We start from the raw sequence: 17,726 nt of genomic DNA, 5'->3' as shown, positions 1-17,726 counted from the left end.
AAGTCTCATAGACTCCAGTACTGATCCAGTCCGGCTAGACGGAGTTAGTGTGAGCCTACAACAGGGATTTCAATGTTGCGGAATGTTTCCGGCGGCCGCAACAGAGCCGCAAGGATTGACCCAGGGCTCACAACTGTAAATGATGATTATTGATGATTATTAGTGACCAGGTGGTTATTTTGTGTTTTCACTGAAACTACCCTATATATGTTCTACTGCCGATTTATAAATACCCCAAAAGGATTGAAACAATTTTTTTCTGAAAAAAAAAAAAAATCTTTTCATGGTTTCAATGTTTATGTTTACTCAATATTCTTGGAGCTGAAACGGCTGGCAGTGAATGAGTTAATGATAAGGCATGCTGCAGATTTATTTATTTAGTGATTAAGCTAGTTGTTTAATGTAGTCATTAAATGGTGTATTTTGGCTCCTGTATATCTCCATGTTCATGAATTGAACATTATAGGCAGCTAACGGAGCATGCTCACAGAGTGTTTACAGTGAAGAGCCATTGGTGCTATGGCGCTGGCTATTGAATAATGTAACACTTGTATCATTAATGCATATCCTGTGTTGTTTTTTTTAACCGTTCTTCTGTTTTAAATGTTATTTGCAAATTGAAAATACAGCGCGACAGCAGTCTGGAAATGTCAATTTAAAGTGTCAAACTTACGTTTCAAAATGTTCCGACTCTCCAGCTCCTCTACATTGGGTCTCTGGCTCAGCCTCCTGCGAAGAAACACCAACACCACGTTTTGAACCATTGTCCACCCTCCTTGTGTCACAGCCCTGTACTCTTTGCACTTTTGGTACTTGTCCGACACAATCGTCTATGTCTCCATCTCGCATCAGAACCGCGGCTGTGATACTTGGGAAGAGGCGCACCGAACATCTGGAAGACTAAGCAGGTGCTGTTGGCTTCTTTTGTTGGATTATGTGTGGATATCAAGGTGGCCCATGTCATGCCGCTGCGTGCTGCAGTCCTCTACTAGCTGCTGCACTATGCATGCTCTTTTCTAGTGGGTCGTGATGGGTTGCTGGCGCGCCTCTGCCTTAGTCTCCGTGGTTACTGCATGCGTAATGAGCTGTGGGCGGGGCTTGCTACTAGCGGCATCCCCAGAGCAGCCTGCTGTGGTGTACTGGGCCAGCACCACTCAATCAACCATTGCATTTTCATCACCACTTTATCTCAGTTTGCCAGGTGCCCCCAACATCACAACCTTCAAAAAGGTCTCCAAAATGCATTGGTCCCCTGAACACCCCATGTGCGTGTGAACTATGAATACATGATATTAATAACAAATGCCATCCCAACCACAGAGCATGATCCGGGGGTACAAAGAACAAACAGCAGAATGCCACCCTCGCAGTGGGACCTCCTTCATCCCCCGTCTCCCAGTGAACACTTTGTACTTGTGATTTGGACGATAAAAAGGTGAGCACTCTCACACATTCCTTACATCCACTAAATGCACTGCATTATCTAGCTGTCTTTAAAATGCAAATACCTTCATCTGCTAGTGTTTGACTATTTAAAAAGGGTGGCACACTCGTTTTCATTAAGACTGCTCTCAGAGGGCCACTATTAACTGTCAATACATAGTATATGAATATAACCTCATGGTATTGTTACTTTTTTCTACATCCTTCTACACAGCTATTGCAACACCTCTGTTAAGGCTCTGATACTACTTCCAGAAAAGTCCCAGGTTGATGCATGTTCTCCACTTTTGATACACAAAAATGTGTGGCAATGATGCAGACCAGTGCATCTTTTGTGGGGTTTTTATGTAAAAGAGTCTTTGTGACCAAAGAGTTGCACATCAACTAGTATTCATTGTGTGTTGTCCTTTACTCTGGTGGTCACATTGTCAAATTGACATATAATTAGAGGTGGCTTTTTTGCCGAAAACCGATTTTGTCAAACTCACAATTCCAAGATTCGGATATGAACCGATACCAATATGTGTATCATCACATATATTTTTATTGAGCAGTGTTTCTCAATTATTTTCTGTCTTGCCCAGGAATGGAGAGCTAGCTTACAAGCGTATTCAGGAGTCAAATTGCATGCTGAGTACTAAAATGGTCAGTATTTGAGTATTAAAATGAATTGCTGTACTGTTGTGTTACTGTTAGTGGCGTCATGTCTGTTGTTATCTACATATTACATTGCTGTGTGACACTTTTTTTGAGACACAGTGAGTAAAGATTGTAGGTGGAAGATTAACTCGCCCATGATTTCAATGTTTCAATCCGAATTCAATACAGACAAGCTGTTGTGTTCTTCATGAGCTCTGACGTTGTTAAGTAGGGCTTCTGAGCAACACTGCGTTCTCAAAAAGGGAAAAACCACGATACCCATATCAACCAATTTTTTGGCTGAAATCGTGCCGATAATTATTGGTGGCCGATAGTATCGGACATCTCTACATAAAAGGCATTGCAACTATATATGTGATTTTGCTTAGCCAATCAGCAAAGATACCTAGATGATGTAATGTCAGCAGACACAACAGGAGACAACACCAACTTTAATGTGCCATTGCTCCCTCAGCTCCCACCTTTATTATATTTTAAATACATAAAGCATCAACAACAACAGACAACAGGACCATCCTCTGTGTTATAGTTGCCAGGCAACTATACTCCGTGTATCAGAGACAATAGTCATCTCACAGAGACGCTTATTTCTGCCTAGCGACACACTGGTGGGGTTTTCTGTGTGCTATGCTGCTGGCGTGGTGCTATTTTTAGAAACGGCATCCTTTTTGCCATTGTGTGTAGGCTTATTGAAATCAGGGGGCGCTGTTCATATTAAAGACAAAGCCTTACTTTCTTTCTGAGATGTCTGGTGAGTCTGATGCCCTTCGTTGTGTTAGTTTGTAATAAATGAGAACACGCCTCCTTCAAATACAAGTACATACGTACACATATGAAGCATCTGGCCACATTTTGATTACATGATCAATCTGACGTCCAATACAAGAGCAAAGATCCAAAGATCCTGCCTTTACAAAGATAATTTGACTTTTAGTTTGTTAGTTGGTGTATCACTACACTGAATGCTAGTATGAGCAGGGGGCTCCTTTGTGTCTTCTTTATGCTCTAGTCTATTCCTCTATTCCAAATACAGTAACCTCTTATTATTTCTGTGAATATAACTCCCCGACACATTTGATAGGGGCAACACTATGACATGCATTATTGAAAAATGTAAGTGCGGCTGCAGCAAAATTACAATACGGGGAGTCTCTAAAAATAGAAAGGTCATCTGTCAGCCGGCGCAGTATATATACAGAGCATCATCACTCGCCATAAGGCCTGATGGCATTTTCTGCTGGATGTGCAGTAAATGCAGCATGTTAAGGCACAGATAAGAATAAGCAGGCGGAAAGATGGGGGTGTGCTGAAAGATCCACCGACTTATGTGAGGGATTGTTTCGTCATTTGCAGTGAATACTCAGGAGAAATGAGCATTTTAATGAGCGTTTGAGCGAATGACCTTTCCCTGTCCTTCAAAATGGCTTTGTGTGTGTCAACACCAGAGGATGAAAACACACCTTGGACTGTATCGCTTGTTATGGGGCAAGGAACTACAGTATAATCCATTCCATGCCATTTTCCTTTGCTTATCCGGGCCCGGGTCGTGGGGGCAGCAGTCCCAGTAGGGAAGCCCAGACTTTGCTGTCCCCGCCCACCTCCTCCAGCTCCACCGGGAGGACACCAAGGCATTCCTAGGCCAGCTGTGAGACATGATCACTCTAACGTGGCCTGGGTCTGCCACTGGGATCAGCGTTATGAAGCAAGTATCGGCCAATATCAATACCGTGCTTTTTCACTGATATCGGCGGAGCCCCATCAGAGCACCCCTAAAATGTATGTATGACAGCGCCTCTGCTAGTTACAACCAAGTAGTATAATATTCTTTCAGACATTATTAATCAACCATCATGAATGGACCCAGCCAGCAAAGTGCTGCTGTCTGGAATGAGATCTTTATGTAACCAAAGCAGCATCTCTCGCTGCAGTGCTACAAGCCAGACATGCTTGCCTTTCAACCCTACTATCTGCAAGCTGCAGCCTTGACATAAGCCTGTCAAAGAAATGTTCCTCTCGCTAAAATAAAGCATCTTCTCTTCACAGATCTAAGAATAAACAGTAGTACTGTCAGTCGTCTCCGAGTCAAGACGGTGATGTTCTTTCCAGGAAGTGTGACAGATGGTGAGTTATTACACCTCTGGTTACATAACACAACCAGCCTGACCCTGGTTTGATACACCAGTGCTAAAGAACCTGGGTCTTGTGACAAATTCACATATGAGACAACTGCTGTCGACAATTTGGACAGTGTGTTCCTCAGTGGTGTTAAAAAAAAAAAAAGTTGTTCTATTATTGTCAACATCTTGGCATGGAGGCACTTACTAACTTGAGTCAGCGCATTTGTTACCAAGAGGTTCCCTAGCGGCTCTCTCTGTCTGTACCTGATGCAGAACACACAGATCACTTATTATTCAACCATTTTTTTATTTCCAACAAGAAACATATATTTATTTCCAAACCTGAATACTGACCTGATTTGTACTCGGTAAAGAACAAAATGTTCCTCATTCAGAGTGAGCAGTAGCAACTGCACAGCTCACTTTTTTCTTTGTAATATGCATTTAATATTTCATACAGAGCACTGGTTCAAGTGTGAAGTTATTTGTAATTTATGATCAAACTTTTTATAACGCTTTTTTTGACGTGTTTGATTTGATTTGACTGCTATATGTATATGCCATTTTTTAATTGGCTTAGCAGCAAACAGGGCCGGACAACTGTGTGACATGACCAGTAAAACCAATCTGAACGAGTCTGCTGATCTACGAAGCTAGGGAGTGAATATGCAATGCAAAACATATTGCTGTAGTTTCCCCAGTATGTAGCCTACCTCATTGGTTGGTATTGTTATTGTGTATATATATATATATATATATATAGTATATAATATATATATATATATATATATATAGATATATATAGATATATATATAGATATATAAAAGGGCTGTCACTCGATTAAAATATTTGATTGTGATTAATCACATTTTGTCCATGGTTAACTCAGAATTAATTACAGATCAAAATAAGTTTTAATCTGTAGTAAGTAGGGGAAATCTCTTTGTGGTAAATGATTCGATGTGCAACTACAACGATAATTACTTCAAATTTTACATAAATGAATCTCAATTTTGGAACTATGGGCCATTATTTAAAACAATACAGTCAGCAAGCATATGTTTTGTATTGCTATTTGTCATGGGTGTGATGTACAGGATGGGTGTGTCCTTGCTTTTCATGTACAGTACATGTACAGTGTTGATATCACCCCGACACCCTTTTATTTCCCAACCCGATCATTTCAAGTAATGCACCACAGCAACAAGCGGGAAAGTTGTTGGTTGCTTACTTGGCGAGCTTCATCTCAATCTGCTGGCGGATTTCCTGGCGCTCCTGGTCGCTTCTTGCAGGGAAGATGTTACGGTCTTCCAATTCCTGCTTTGTGGGTCTGTTTCGAAGCTTGACGGCCAGTAACTCCTTCCTTAGCCTGCGAGGAAGTGTACCTACAAGGGAAAAAAAAGCACTTTATTCTTTTTGACTACTTAGCATTATTATGAGTTTAAAACACAAGCTCTCTTGCTTCCACAGAAATTTTATAAAATTTCATACAAATTGTTGTGATCTTAAGTTTTTTAATATTTTTTATGGCTTTTTCAGTGCATCTCCATACCCAAGTCTAGTCCATAGTCATTCATTATTAATTAACATCATGAAGTGATTGACTTTTCCAGTCCTCACTGTATGCATGCTGCATATCTTGAGTTACAGTGACTTGGAAAGTTCAAATAAAATAATCACATCATAAGTTAGTTTATTTGACTTGTGTTTTTCATTTAGCATTTCAGATGGAAATAGGGGGATGACCCACCAGAGATCACAGACTCGTTCCATCCGTCCAAGTCGGTAGGGACACCCGATGTGTTGGAGAAGCACTGGTCCAGCCGTACGTTCTCCTTGTTCTCCTCCGCCTCCTTCTTGGGCCAGTCAGACCCGCCAACGCCTACGCAAAAGCCCGCCACAGAGGCCGTGTGTTGGTTGTCCGAGCTGCATGAACGTGACAGGCGGCCATCGGAGCACCATAGCCGCGGCGGTGAGCCCTGTTCGCACCCTTCGTGTACACTGCAGGAAAGACAAACAGGTAGAAAGGTTATGGCACTGCTACCGAGCCAAGGGAGACAGCACCTTTACTTTTCATGGATTCCAGTTGAAAGTTTACAACCTCCTGTAATGTTGCCACACTACCCATGCCATTGCCTGTGTTAAGTCTCTGATCCAGTTCAGATCAGAAATGTGCATGCCCACCTCTCCTGTCTGTTCTTGGTGGCGAACGCTCTCTGCAGTTCCTCCATAATGCAGCTCGGGGGCATAGGTGTGTGCATCATAATGCCGAGATGCGGCGACCCTGAAGAGTTGGCCAGGGGCCCTCGTAGGGGCAGTGTGATGGGTGCCAGGCTCTCTGGGCCCCTGGGTAGAGGCTCCTTGTGGTGGTAGTGGTTGGAATGGTGAACAGAGAGAGACACAGGGCCTGAATCTGAAAGAAAAACACAGGTCAGTTATTACCACATTGACCTAAACATACGTTGCCTCTCACCCAAATAGAGTTGGGACAGGCTCCATCTCAGCTGTGACCCTAAAGGGGACAAGCGATACAGAAAATGGATGGATGGATATTTCAACTCACCATCTCCTGTTGACAGCAATGGCAAAGGTTTTGGAGGTACTTGTGGTGGGGATGTTCCTGGAGGAATCTCCTCTTCTGGTCTTTCTTCCATCTGCTCCCCAGTGATGTGAAGCCCCTCCGGTAACTCCTCAGAAGGGTGCCCCTCCTGGTCTCCATCCTCATCTTGTAGTGACACGTTTACAGTTTCCTCCAGCCGCTCGCAGTCCTGAAATGGGGCAACTACCAGATGTGGATAGACAAGATAACATTAGAATGGAATAATAAGAATGATTTCATATGTATGCACGTGGTAAAAAGTGGTAAAATACATATATCACCTGTTTGGTAGATGAACCAACTTTTTGCTGTATGAATGTTTAAAAGCTGACATAAGCAGAAATGTGACGTATGCTGACATGTACAGCACCACGAGTTGCAGAGAGCACAGAACTGGAGTGGAGTGGTATGGTTCTGTCCACGAGTGTTGGTCATTTTGTACCGGTTGTAAACGGTTGAGGGACTTTAACTGTAACAGTACGGTAATCAAGAACTAATGAATGCATCCATAGCCATTTTAGCATCTTGCCCACTTAGACTCATTTAAATGTAAAAAAATAATGTGAGATTTCTTGTTGACTCCAGTACAGTTGAAAATGACACCCTCCCAATTCTTTTAATCCTAATTCTTCTTCACCTATTTATTGTAGGATATGTCATTAAGAAGTTATCTACCAACCTTCAGACTGTCTTTATGCATTCCTTCAGCTCAGTTCCTGCAATATAATACACTCTTGTATTGATCTGTTATCAAGCCTAGCTTACACCATTGCAAATCTACTTTCCCCCATATCTGACAAGTGTCTTCTAACAGCTCTATAATGCTACATGGATTAGCAGATCTAAACAGGAATGTCACTGTACCTGGAGTGGGATGGTCCTCTTCTGGGCCAAGGTACTCCACACTGCTGACGGTGAGGTCTGAATTCAGAGAGCCCCCAAAGCCGCCAAGCAGGACTGTTCCATCTGAACAGCAGCCCTGGCTGGGGGAGTGGGGGTCGTGGTACAGAAGGCCGCTGGATAATGCTACATCTGTTGATGGAAGAGAACTGCATGTATTCTGCAATTTTTAAAATAAAAATAGAACAATATTACTAATAATGATTTATTCTCTTCTGCTTCTCTTTTTTCAAGTTATCTCATGGCAATTTACACATGAAGGTCACAAATGAAGAACCAACTGAGAACCAACTGATGGTAACAGTTGGTAATTAACATACATCCCGTATTAGCAACTGTAATATATTCATTAATACCTGTGGAGCTCTGCTTGAGCTTTTCATTTTTCTTTTTCCTCCACTTCCACGGCTTAAAAAGGCGGCCCAGTGTAGCCAGCTTGCTGTTTCGCCTGATGGGGGGAGTGTGGACGCCAGTCACCATGCAGCCGGCCCGTAGCACTCTCTGCTGGTCCAGTACATCCACTACAGGGCAGATGGGAGTTCAGAGGTGAGGAAAGAATGGCTAAGTGTGACAGAATTTTTTTTTTTCTATAACACTGAGGTTTTAAGAATGGGGGGGACTGAAACTAATAAGTAGTAACTGTAGCAATAGTAATAGTGTAACAGCGTAACAGCAGTAGTTAATATTATTAATGCATAATATGATGACAATAAATACTGAAATAATTAATATTAATTTAAATTAATTATATTGGAAAATGTTATGAAATAGATATGTGGAGTAATAGCTGTCCTCCGGAGGCTGACATCTTTGTTCAAATATTAAACTAGAGGGAGGAGGATTTGCAATGGGGGTGGGGTGATGAGTGAGGGTGTGAGTGGGGGGGTGTGGAGTACAGTGGTGAAGGATGGGTCGGTGTGGCGAGTACAGCTGCTTCCTTTATCAAGTAGGAAGATGTGGGGTGATTGTTGGTGACCCACAACAGGTTGAAGGGCGAACCCTTAGTGTCACTCGGCATGCAGTGTGGCGTCGCAAGCTGAATCCAGGTCAAGCTTGAAGGAAAATGCACCCAGACGTGCTAAGAGCCCCCCCCCAACAAAAAAATGGAGGAGGAGCAGGAGGGTGGAGAGGCAGTGTGTCTATGTGTGGACAGGGGAAAGGAGGTGTTGTTGCCATGGCAACCACATCCAGATGCTGCCGCAGCAGTACGAGCCGGCAGGATTGTGCGAGTCAGCTTAGCAGTAGGGGAGCCCCCACCTCACACACGTGCATGTATAAGCACATGCGTATTTTCAGGCAGCAGCCATGCACCCTGTGCATTGTGGGAAAAGGGAGGTGGGTGGTGTGAGAAGCCACATGGAGGATGCGATACATGTCCCTTTTTAATTTAGCAAGCAGGTGGGAGGGAGGAAGGGATGGATGGGGGGTTCTGCTAAGGAGTGGGGTTCCAGTGAGAAGAAGCAAAAAGAGGAAGGGGAGAGGGAGGAGGCTGTTGCTATACGGAAGAGGTTGCCGGAGTATGTGGGCTCATCCAATCACGGCACAGCTCTCCATAATGCACATCAAGTCCACCTTTCATAGATGCAGGAGGGGGTGCTTGTTCACATTAAATGACAGGAGAACATAAGAATTGGGTGAAAAGACATGCAAGCATGTGACATTTTTTTTCATTTGCCCATAGCTAATACAGTATATGGCACACATGACTGGGCTGCACGTGGCCATGATATACTGTAATTAATAGGCGTCACAACATTGTTTCTTATCAACACTGTGTATTGATAATCTGATTACAGTTCTGATCATTTGCCAAATATGAACTCTAAATAGGAGATATAGGTCATGAAGCTTTGGCAATAAAACAAAGACAGAGGATGCTGAGTGTGCCACCAGCCACCACACCCACCTCGAATTTCCTTGTTTACGAATGGGGCTCTATAAATAAACTTGCCTTGCCTAATTCTGTTGCAGCAAATAAGTAGTCAGTAAAGCCAAGGCTCATGACCAAAAACCTCCCACTATACTCGAGTACTTCCCTGTAAACCTTTACTTTTTAAGTGACTTGAATCAGACAAGCATCTCCTGACCATTATCTCTGTAGTCCGCTCTGTGCTCCTTCCACCTGCACATGTCCTTGAGTGGACCACCTCCTTCCTTGCCCATTCCAAAATTCCTTCGCTTTGCCCCCATGGCTTTACAACTGTGGCGCCATCTGCCCATGGCCTTGCTGCCTCAGGGGCCCGGTCACACAAAATGACTAGCAAGAAGACAGTGAGGAGCAGACGGGCCCCAGCAACGTGAAATGAAAACAGTCAGTTTGCACAAGGAAAGACTGTGATACGTCTTGGTTGCAGAGCAGCAGTGATTCATGAACAGAAAAGCTGAGATAATGACACAATTGAAGCTCTGAACGGCATGAGAATGAGAATGTTTTATGCTGCTTTGAAGATTTACTTTTCTACCTGCATGATTGAACGTGGAAGCAAATGTGCAAAGTTACATGATGAAACTATTTTGTAATCATTTATCCACTCATTCACACCAGAGGGCGATCATTGAAAAGGAACCCCATTGTATTGGAGTAATAATAACAAATAGAAAAATGATCATACACTTTATAATACAAATAGAAATAAGATGGGTGTGATGGATTTGGAGACAGAATTATAAAAAAGGGGGTGACGTGGACTGTGACCCTTTTGCTAATTAAGCTAATTATTTATTACAGTTGTCCTCCATGTTCGAGGAAATCCTCCCACATTTTGTGCTTACAGATTCATTCATGCAACATTTAACTCTGACAGTTAGCGACCTCATCTAATGAGTTTTGGCTTCCAACCCGAGCTTTGGACAGGCTGCTCCAGATCCTTCTCAGTGCATAGTGTAGTTCAAGTGTATAACTCCACTGCACTGTGTGGACGGCTGGCACCAAGATTGAGAAATGATGTCACTGAGGCCAGCAGCCAATAGGAAATGCCTGAGGCCCTTGTTAGTTACCATATGTTAGATATGAGAATGAGGACTCTAATGAATGAGAGCAACTCTGAAGCACCAAGAAGAGGAACAGTATCTCGTATATTCAATGCCGCTTCCTTTCTTCTGTTTTCAAAACTTGGAAGTTTTGAGTGCCCACATTAGCCTCTCATTACCTTTAAAGGTAAAGCTTGTGTATCGCATATACAATGTGTATTGGCATTTGTTATAGAGTTGTTGTGTCAGTACCTAAAAGAAAAGTGGCTTAATTAACTACAGCATCTCCTCCGGTTCAAATGTAATATTTCTGTGAAGAGTAAATGTTTTCATTGTGCTTCTTGGTTTCCGATAAAGTCCGCATTCAAAAACATACATGTTAGGTTCATTAGGCTCTACAGGCTTGAGAATGCGTCTGTGTCAGTCCTGACAGTGATTGGCAGGTGACCGGTTTCAACCTGCCTCCCATCCTGGATTGACTCTTGCCTTTGACCCTGAATAATTTAATTCCCAACGACTTGTAAAACCGTCACAATTTGCAATAGTCTGTGCATAAGTATTCTCAATGAATGCCCGTGCACTATAAAAAAGAAGACACGTGGAGCTTTTCCACCCACAGAGACACACATCCGTACTTCTCTCTCACACATGCACACACGCAGCAGCAAAATGAGGCTATCTTTGACCAAATGCGTGAAAGCATCAGTATTCCGCCATCAGATGCTCCTATAGTGAGTTGAAAGTGTTCCTGCTAAAAGTATCTGTCCTCTCACCCACACAAGTCAATCCCTTCAGAATGATGGATTTAAAGCCTGTGAGGCAGACAGGCAGACTTCCAAGTCATAGTAAAGATGCGGGCTTTAACTGTGAATAAATGAAGCCATGATTGAAGGTTTTGGTTACTCCTTCAAACCACCGGCTTCTCATTCAGTGTTAGTTAAAAGCACATTTGAAATCCCCCCTTGCATATCTTGGGAGCTTTGCCTTTTGGCTCAGCTCCCTCTTCACCATGACGGACTGATGCAGAGTCCACATCACTGTAGCCTGTGCACCAATCTGCCTGTCAATCTTGGAATCCATCCATCCGTCCCTCACTTGTAAACAAGACCCCAAGCTGTTTATGACCCACACAGACCCCACTTGGAGCAGAATCTCATCCCAATCCTGAGATGGCAGCCCACCCTGTTTCAGGCAACAACCCTGGACTCTGACTTCAAGGTGTTGATTCTCATCCTGGCTACTTCACACTGTGAACCAATCCAAATCCAAGATCACGGTCCAACCACGACACCAGGACCACATCATCCACAAAAAGCAAAAACATAATCCTGCAGCCACCAAACTAGATCCCGTCTGACTTACTGGTAGCTCTGGCACCGGTAAAACATGGAATGAACACCTTAAAGTTACAGTGGTGGAGCAGATTGAGCTGTGTGAGAAGTTTCAAGTCAGAAAAATAGTAGCACAGCCAGCACAGGTTGGATACATGCTTCGACAAAAGGTCACCCTTTTGTGTGCATCAGTTCAGGAGTAGAAGAGCCAGCTTCCTCAAGCACATTCATGTAGTCACCTGAAAAAAGGGAAACCACAAGGTGTGTTCTATTTTTTTCCCAGGTTGTACTTCACAACAGGTCAGAGCCAGGATTCATTTAGGTTTAAATGAATGCCTGCAACATTGTCATAAATCAAATAAATAATTGAGTACATGTGGCGCCGGATCCCTTCAGCAAATGCATGTTGATTTTAAAACACATCGCAGGCAGGCCAAGCTGCAGTCAATCACTAAGATGCTTTTCACTTTTTAATCCTCTCAAGTGTACATGCAGAAAGACAAGCAGGGACATGCCGAACCTATTAAATACTTTGATGTAAACTCAACAGTTGGGAAAGGGTGATGAAGCGGTGGTTTCTCATGGGCAACCCTTGCTGTCACATTTTTTACATTTTGTCGATTCCACGTGTTGATGTCGTCTTTATCATCCATCTATCCATCTATTTTTTATGCTGTTTGTCCTCATTAGGGTTCCGAGCCTCTACCAGAACCATATTTTTGCGGGCAGTTGAGCTAAGTGTCTACAGTCTAAACTGTCACGGACATAACACGCTAGACAGAACATGCATGGTGTGTATTCTTAATTAACTGATGTAATAAGCGTGACAGTGGAATAAGCGTAATGTGATACATGAGGACATGCATCATATAAATACATTGCCTACTACTGACATAAAGACATGGCCAAAGAAAATGCTGGACTTCAAGACCAACCAATGTGTGTTTCAGATCATCAATATCTTGTCAGCAATCATGTTAAATGAACCTGTAAGCACAGACAGGTGCTGTCCTTGGTGCTGAAACACAACTAAAACTGCTAATTGTCCATTACATTATTTCCTACGCTTTTGGTTTTGGTAGTATTTGGGTCAGAAGTTTCACACTGACCCCACGGAAAGGATTCATCCCTGTATGAAAGGGTGTGGTGGTTCCAAAACCTTTTTAGTGCCGCTGCAGACAACTACAATTCAACTTTATGACAAAGAAATTATTTGGTTATATAAAGTCAAACTCTGTAACACTGCAAATATTCTATGTTTATTATTATTATTAGGCATAGAACAAGACCATGTTTATGTCTGGGTATTTGATTTGCCCAAGATGTGCATAGTATATTGTAGCAGGGTTTGCCACACATCAGTATGATTTCTCTCTCCAACAATACGATGAAACACTTTCGTATCCTTCTCATCAATGTATTCCTCCTGGTACTATCTGATTCAGCTTTGTATTTAATTTAGAATCTCCTGAGAGGCATTGCAGACACACTCAATAATACTGTGTGGTCTAAGTGCCCATCAAGACTTTCACTCATTTTTATTGTCATTTTTCTCTATCTATCCTATCTAGTCTTGTAGTTTATTTAGTATAGTTCAACAGCATGACAAACCACAACCACAAGGATAAACATGCAGTTCATCATATACTATATGTACATAATATACTGCGTATATATAGAGAGAGTGAAATTAATGTTCGTCCTGTAGGCCTATAACAGCAGAGTGGGTGTGGCTATGGGGCAGTTATGATTGAACCCTATGAAATCTGCCTAGCAACACGTGGCCGAGCAAGTGTGTGTGTGATTTGGATAGCTCTAATTTAAATTTGTGTGCAGTTTTATATATAATTACATTTACTTTATAGCACTACATGGGGAAGATAAATGGGAGTTTTATGAGCACCCCAGTCAATGTGGCTGCGGTACTGTACTTTTTCTGTTTTATTCAGCTACTTGAGCAATTCAAGCCAAAACAATTCAATAAAAACACATATTATTAGTTGGATCATATGTGTTGTTTTCCATAGCTGTTTTCCAAATTAGAACCACAGATAATGCTATCTATAGGCCATCCATCATGCTGACATGGCTTGTTTGCAATTGGACGATTTTGGCCGTCTTTCAAAGAGCGGCCACTACCTCGTCATGTCTTTCTCCCCTTGGACTGTTTCCCATCATTCTCTGTTTTTCCAATCAGTCCCTTGTCTTATTCTCTCCATCCTGTTGGCCTCTTCTTTCCCTCAGAAATAACATCACATGTCTAAACAATCCCTCTTAGGTGTTCACCACTCATGACATGCTACTTCCTGTACTCAATTGTACCTCAATTGCCAAACACTAGCTATGTATAGCTTTAATGGTGTTTTATTTCTTTGTCTGGGTCTTCCTTTAGATGCTTGTGTCTACTTTTTTGCCTCAGACTGCATGAGTCACTATATTGTTCTGGATCATCGCACGCTCGTTCCCACACGCAATCAAGCATGCAGACAAATGTACAGGTGTGCAGACACAAACAACACATGGATGTGCCTAGAGTATCCACTTGGGGGGGGCAGATATGATGCATATGAGGCTTTTGTTGTTGTAATCTTTCTGTTCGGTTTTCATGAGGAGTTGAAAGACCAAAATCTGAGCACAAGAAGTGATCCAGATGCAGCATGGCCCTTGTTGGTACAGTGGAGGACAGTTTTTACAATAATATTTTTTATGTTTGAAAATAAATCTTTTGGTGTAGCCATTGTGTGCTAATACACTAATACACTGCTAATGCTAATACACTGTAGTAAGTTACTCAATCTTGTCATTAAAATGCAGCCAGAAAATACAAAAACAAAAGAAAGATTTATGATTGAGTTGAAAGCAAAAGCAGTACTCCCAGAGCAGAAACTGCAACAATTTCAATATACTTGTCATCAAGTATCTATCAACAGTATTATTATCAACAGTATTATGAAATGCAGACGTCTGCCATGATACAGCTCATTTTCACCCAGCTGATGTCGTGACATCTTCTTTAGAAAGCCAAATAGTTGACACTGACAACCCCAGCCACTTGATGAAAAGAATGACCTAATTAGTCAGTTGTAATACAAACTATTTAAGTGTCTTTTCAACACGGCTACAGCAGCCGCTCAATGAATCTTGAAATGCATTCAGGTGGTTTGGTCCGAGTCCATATCACTCTCACAAAGTGCCTCCTTCAAAGCATGCATTATTCTTTTTCCTTGAGACGTTCACAACTACAGTCATGAAATATTAAAAAAAAGTTTCGGATCAACCACTTGACTTGACTAAGTGTTTCCTCTCGGTCTCTGTGGGGATGTCTGTGTGTATCACTGTGGGAGAAATGAATAGCTCTCCAGTGGCTACTACACCATGCCAACAGGTGGCTGTGACTGAATCACGCGCCCTCATAGCTGACCGTGACTAATGAGTGACTGTGGTGTGAAGAACTGCTCTGTGACAGGAAATAGGAAGTAAGAGCTTCATTAGGCTGAGCGTGGCCGAGATGCAGGTGCCTCTTCTGCACCACAGTATACAATATTCAGACTTTGTACTTGTTGTGATTCCAAGTAGTACTAATATTATTGTCAGTAAATCTGTGTCTAGTATCAATGCTCTACATTTCTTATGATAGCATTGCACCCACCAATCACTACTTAGCAATGCCTGCTTCATGCACAAAGTTTTGGCATTGAACTACTGTACTTCAGAGATTTCTCTTCCCCCAAATCATTCTAGAGGACACAGGTATCACCGCAGGGGGTTTAGACATAGATGGACACACCCGCCAGGAGATTTGTCCTCAAAGCTTCAAGGTGTACTCTCTACACCATTAGCTCGGTCAACACTCTGTCATGATAGAGTGGAACGCTGCGGGAAAGTGACATTTGATCATGGAGATCATTTAAAGGGTCACGTCAAGACGACAGGAGGTTTTAGACTGCATCCCTACGCTGGTGCATCCAAATCACAAATACAGAATAGACTGGATTTGCACCGCTAATTATTTGCCACTTGCCAAGATATTAGTTCAGTTCAGAAATGTTAAAAAGAGCCAATGACTCTCAAACTAAGTTTTAGTTTTTTTAGTTTTCCCAACAGACATACACTGTAGATACAGTAGATGCTGTACAATAACATCTCCATCTCTGATGAGGGCAGCTTCGTTCAAGGGAACCCTGTCCCTTATTCTCCGTGATGGTCAGCTGTAAGCAGCCCATTGACTGATGAATACAGCCTTTGCAGCTGCAAGGACCATAGCTGTGCTGGGTGAGGTTAAAGACAGCCAAAGTAATCCTTTGGCAAAGACCGGTGGCCCAGATGCAAGCATGGTGATGAGCCTCATGGAGAGGAGGGAGGGGCCAGGGTGCCCAGTGTGTGCCAGACCAGATGCTGTCATTGACACCAACTGTACTTACTGTGTATCATTTGCATAGCATACTCACGTCTCCCAATGTAGACTTGCATTGCGCCAGTGTTGACATTAAACATGATCCCTGATGGCTTTGGCCCTTATTTTAATGGCTGATCTGCTCAGGCCTCTGTGTTGTTTACTCAGGTTGCGTCAAGCACTCGGTGTGACATGAACACATCCACCAACGTGCGAATTACATCTTCCAAAAGGATGCCAGGATGCAGGGAATATGCTTGAGCGCTGCAACGGTGTAGCGGACAGGTGTGAATTTCAGGGCTGTGCAAAGCAGGAATCTTATTAGGGAAGAGTTGAAAGGTGAATGTCATGCTTTCTCCCCCTGAGTCATTCAAGGGAGCATCATCCTTCATCATGTGCGTACAAATGCGCGTGGGAAGAAGCACTGACTCTTTAGAAGCCCACACAATAGGACCACAAATAGCCTCACTTATATAAAAAAAAACTTGCACTGAATCAGTAAAATGAGCAGAAAGAGAATAACCTGTCACTTGCCGCTCTCCAGCTTGCGTACGCCAACATGCACAGGGACGACTACACAAATAAGGAAGGGCTCCATGTTGAAAGCACACCTACCCTGTCAGTGATATAGCTGTGGTGAATCAGGAGCATTCAAGTACCCGTGGGTGACATCGTGGCATCCATCCTAACAATGAGGGGCTCAGAGGTAAGGATGGTGTCACAGGCTTGTCAACGAGACAAGGCATGACAATATGTGCACATGTAAGAAAACCAACACTGAGGGAATATGGAGTCCATATGACACCTGGATAGACGGGGGGGGGGGGGGGGGGGTTACGTTGTTCACGGTGATGATGATGAATATGTGCAATGAAGGAGCAACATGCATGCAAACGTGTGCATTGTGACAGGCTGCCTGATGCTACAGGCGTCTTTGGCAACCATCCGCTTCATGATTCAATCAGCAGGGAGCAAGGCCGACGATGTGTTATATTCATTTCTCTATTTTGGTTGAGCCAGCATCCAATGCGGGGGGTCGGGGGGGTGCGCATCATCGGTGATAGGATGCATTTTACGATACCTCGGCAAAAATACTGATCGTTTAAAAAACGCAAATTTTGATCCAACTGTGTGGTTATCTTACCTGCACCGTGAGCCAAATCGATCCCCGGTTCGGTGAGTATATTCGGGTCACTTTGAGATCTGCCTCGCTGCAGACAGCCGTCTAGTCCATCCGATGCGGCCATGGGTGGAAAGCGCAGGAATCCTGTATCTAATATTAAGAAGCCAAAACCGGAGGCGGGCAAGGTCA

The 17,726-nt window shown here is 43.0% G+C and overlaps 1 protein-coding gene across 1 annotated transcript in view; it reads right to left on the bottom strand.

Annotated features, from left to right (window-relative positions):
• The window catches only part of phactr3a (phosphatase and actin regulator 3a), a 19,286-nt gene extending 1,560 nt beyond the window's left edge, over nucleotides 1–17,726 (bottom strand). The window contains exons 1-8 of the mRNA XM_058085710.2: nucleotides 17,559–17,726; nucleotides 8,077–8,241; nucleotides 7,685–7,852; nucleotides 6,785–7,003; nucleotides 6,406–6,634; nucleotides 5,972–6,222; nucleotides 5,453–5,606; nucleotides 674–729 (exon numbers count right to left, since the gene is read on the bottom strand). Coding sequence (XP_057941693.2) covers nucleotides 674–729; nucleotides 5,453–5,606; nucleotides 5,972–6,222; nucleotides 6,406–6,634; nucleotides 6,785–7,003; nucleotides 7,685–7,852; nucleotides 8,077–8,241; nucleotides 17,559–17,661 — 1,345 coding nt within the window. The 5' untranslated portion in view covers nucleotides 17,662–17,726. The remainder of the gene's footprint in view (nucleotides 1–673; nucleotides 730–5,452; nucleotides 5,607–5,971; nucleotides 6,223–6,405; nucleotides 6,635–6,784; nucleotides 7,004–7,684; nucleotides 7,853–8,076; nucleotides 8,242–17,558) is intronic.

This window comes from Doryrhamphus excisus, linkage group LG17, assembly GCF_037039965.1.
Source record: "Doryrhamphus excisus strain RoL-2023G ecotype Guam linkage group LG17, RoL_Dexc_Guam_v1.1, whole genome shotgun sequence".
NCBI classification, from domain to species: domain Eukaryota; kingdom Metazoa; phylum Chordata; class Actinopteri; order Syngnathiformes; family Syngnathidae; genus Doryrhamphus; species Doryrhamphus excisus.
This window is presented reverse-complemented; position numbering and strand designations above follow the sequence as displayed.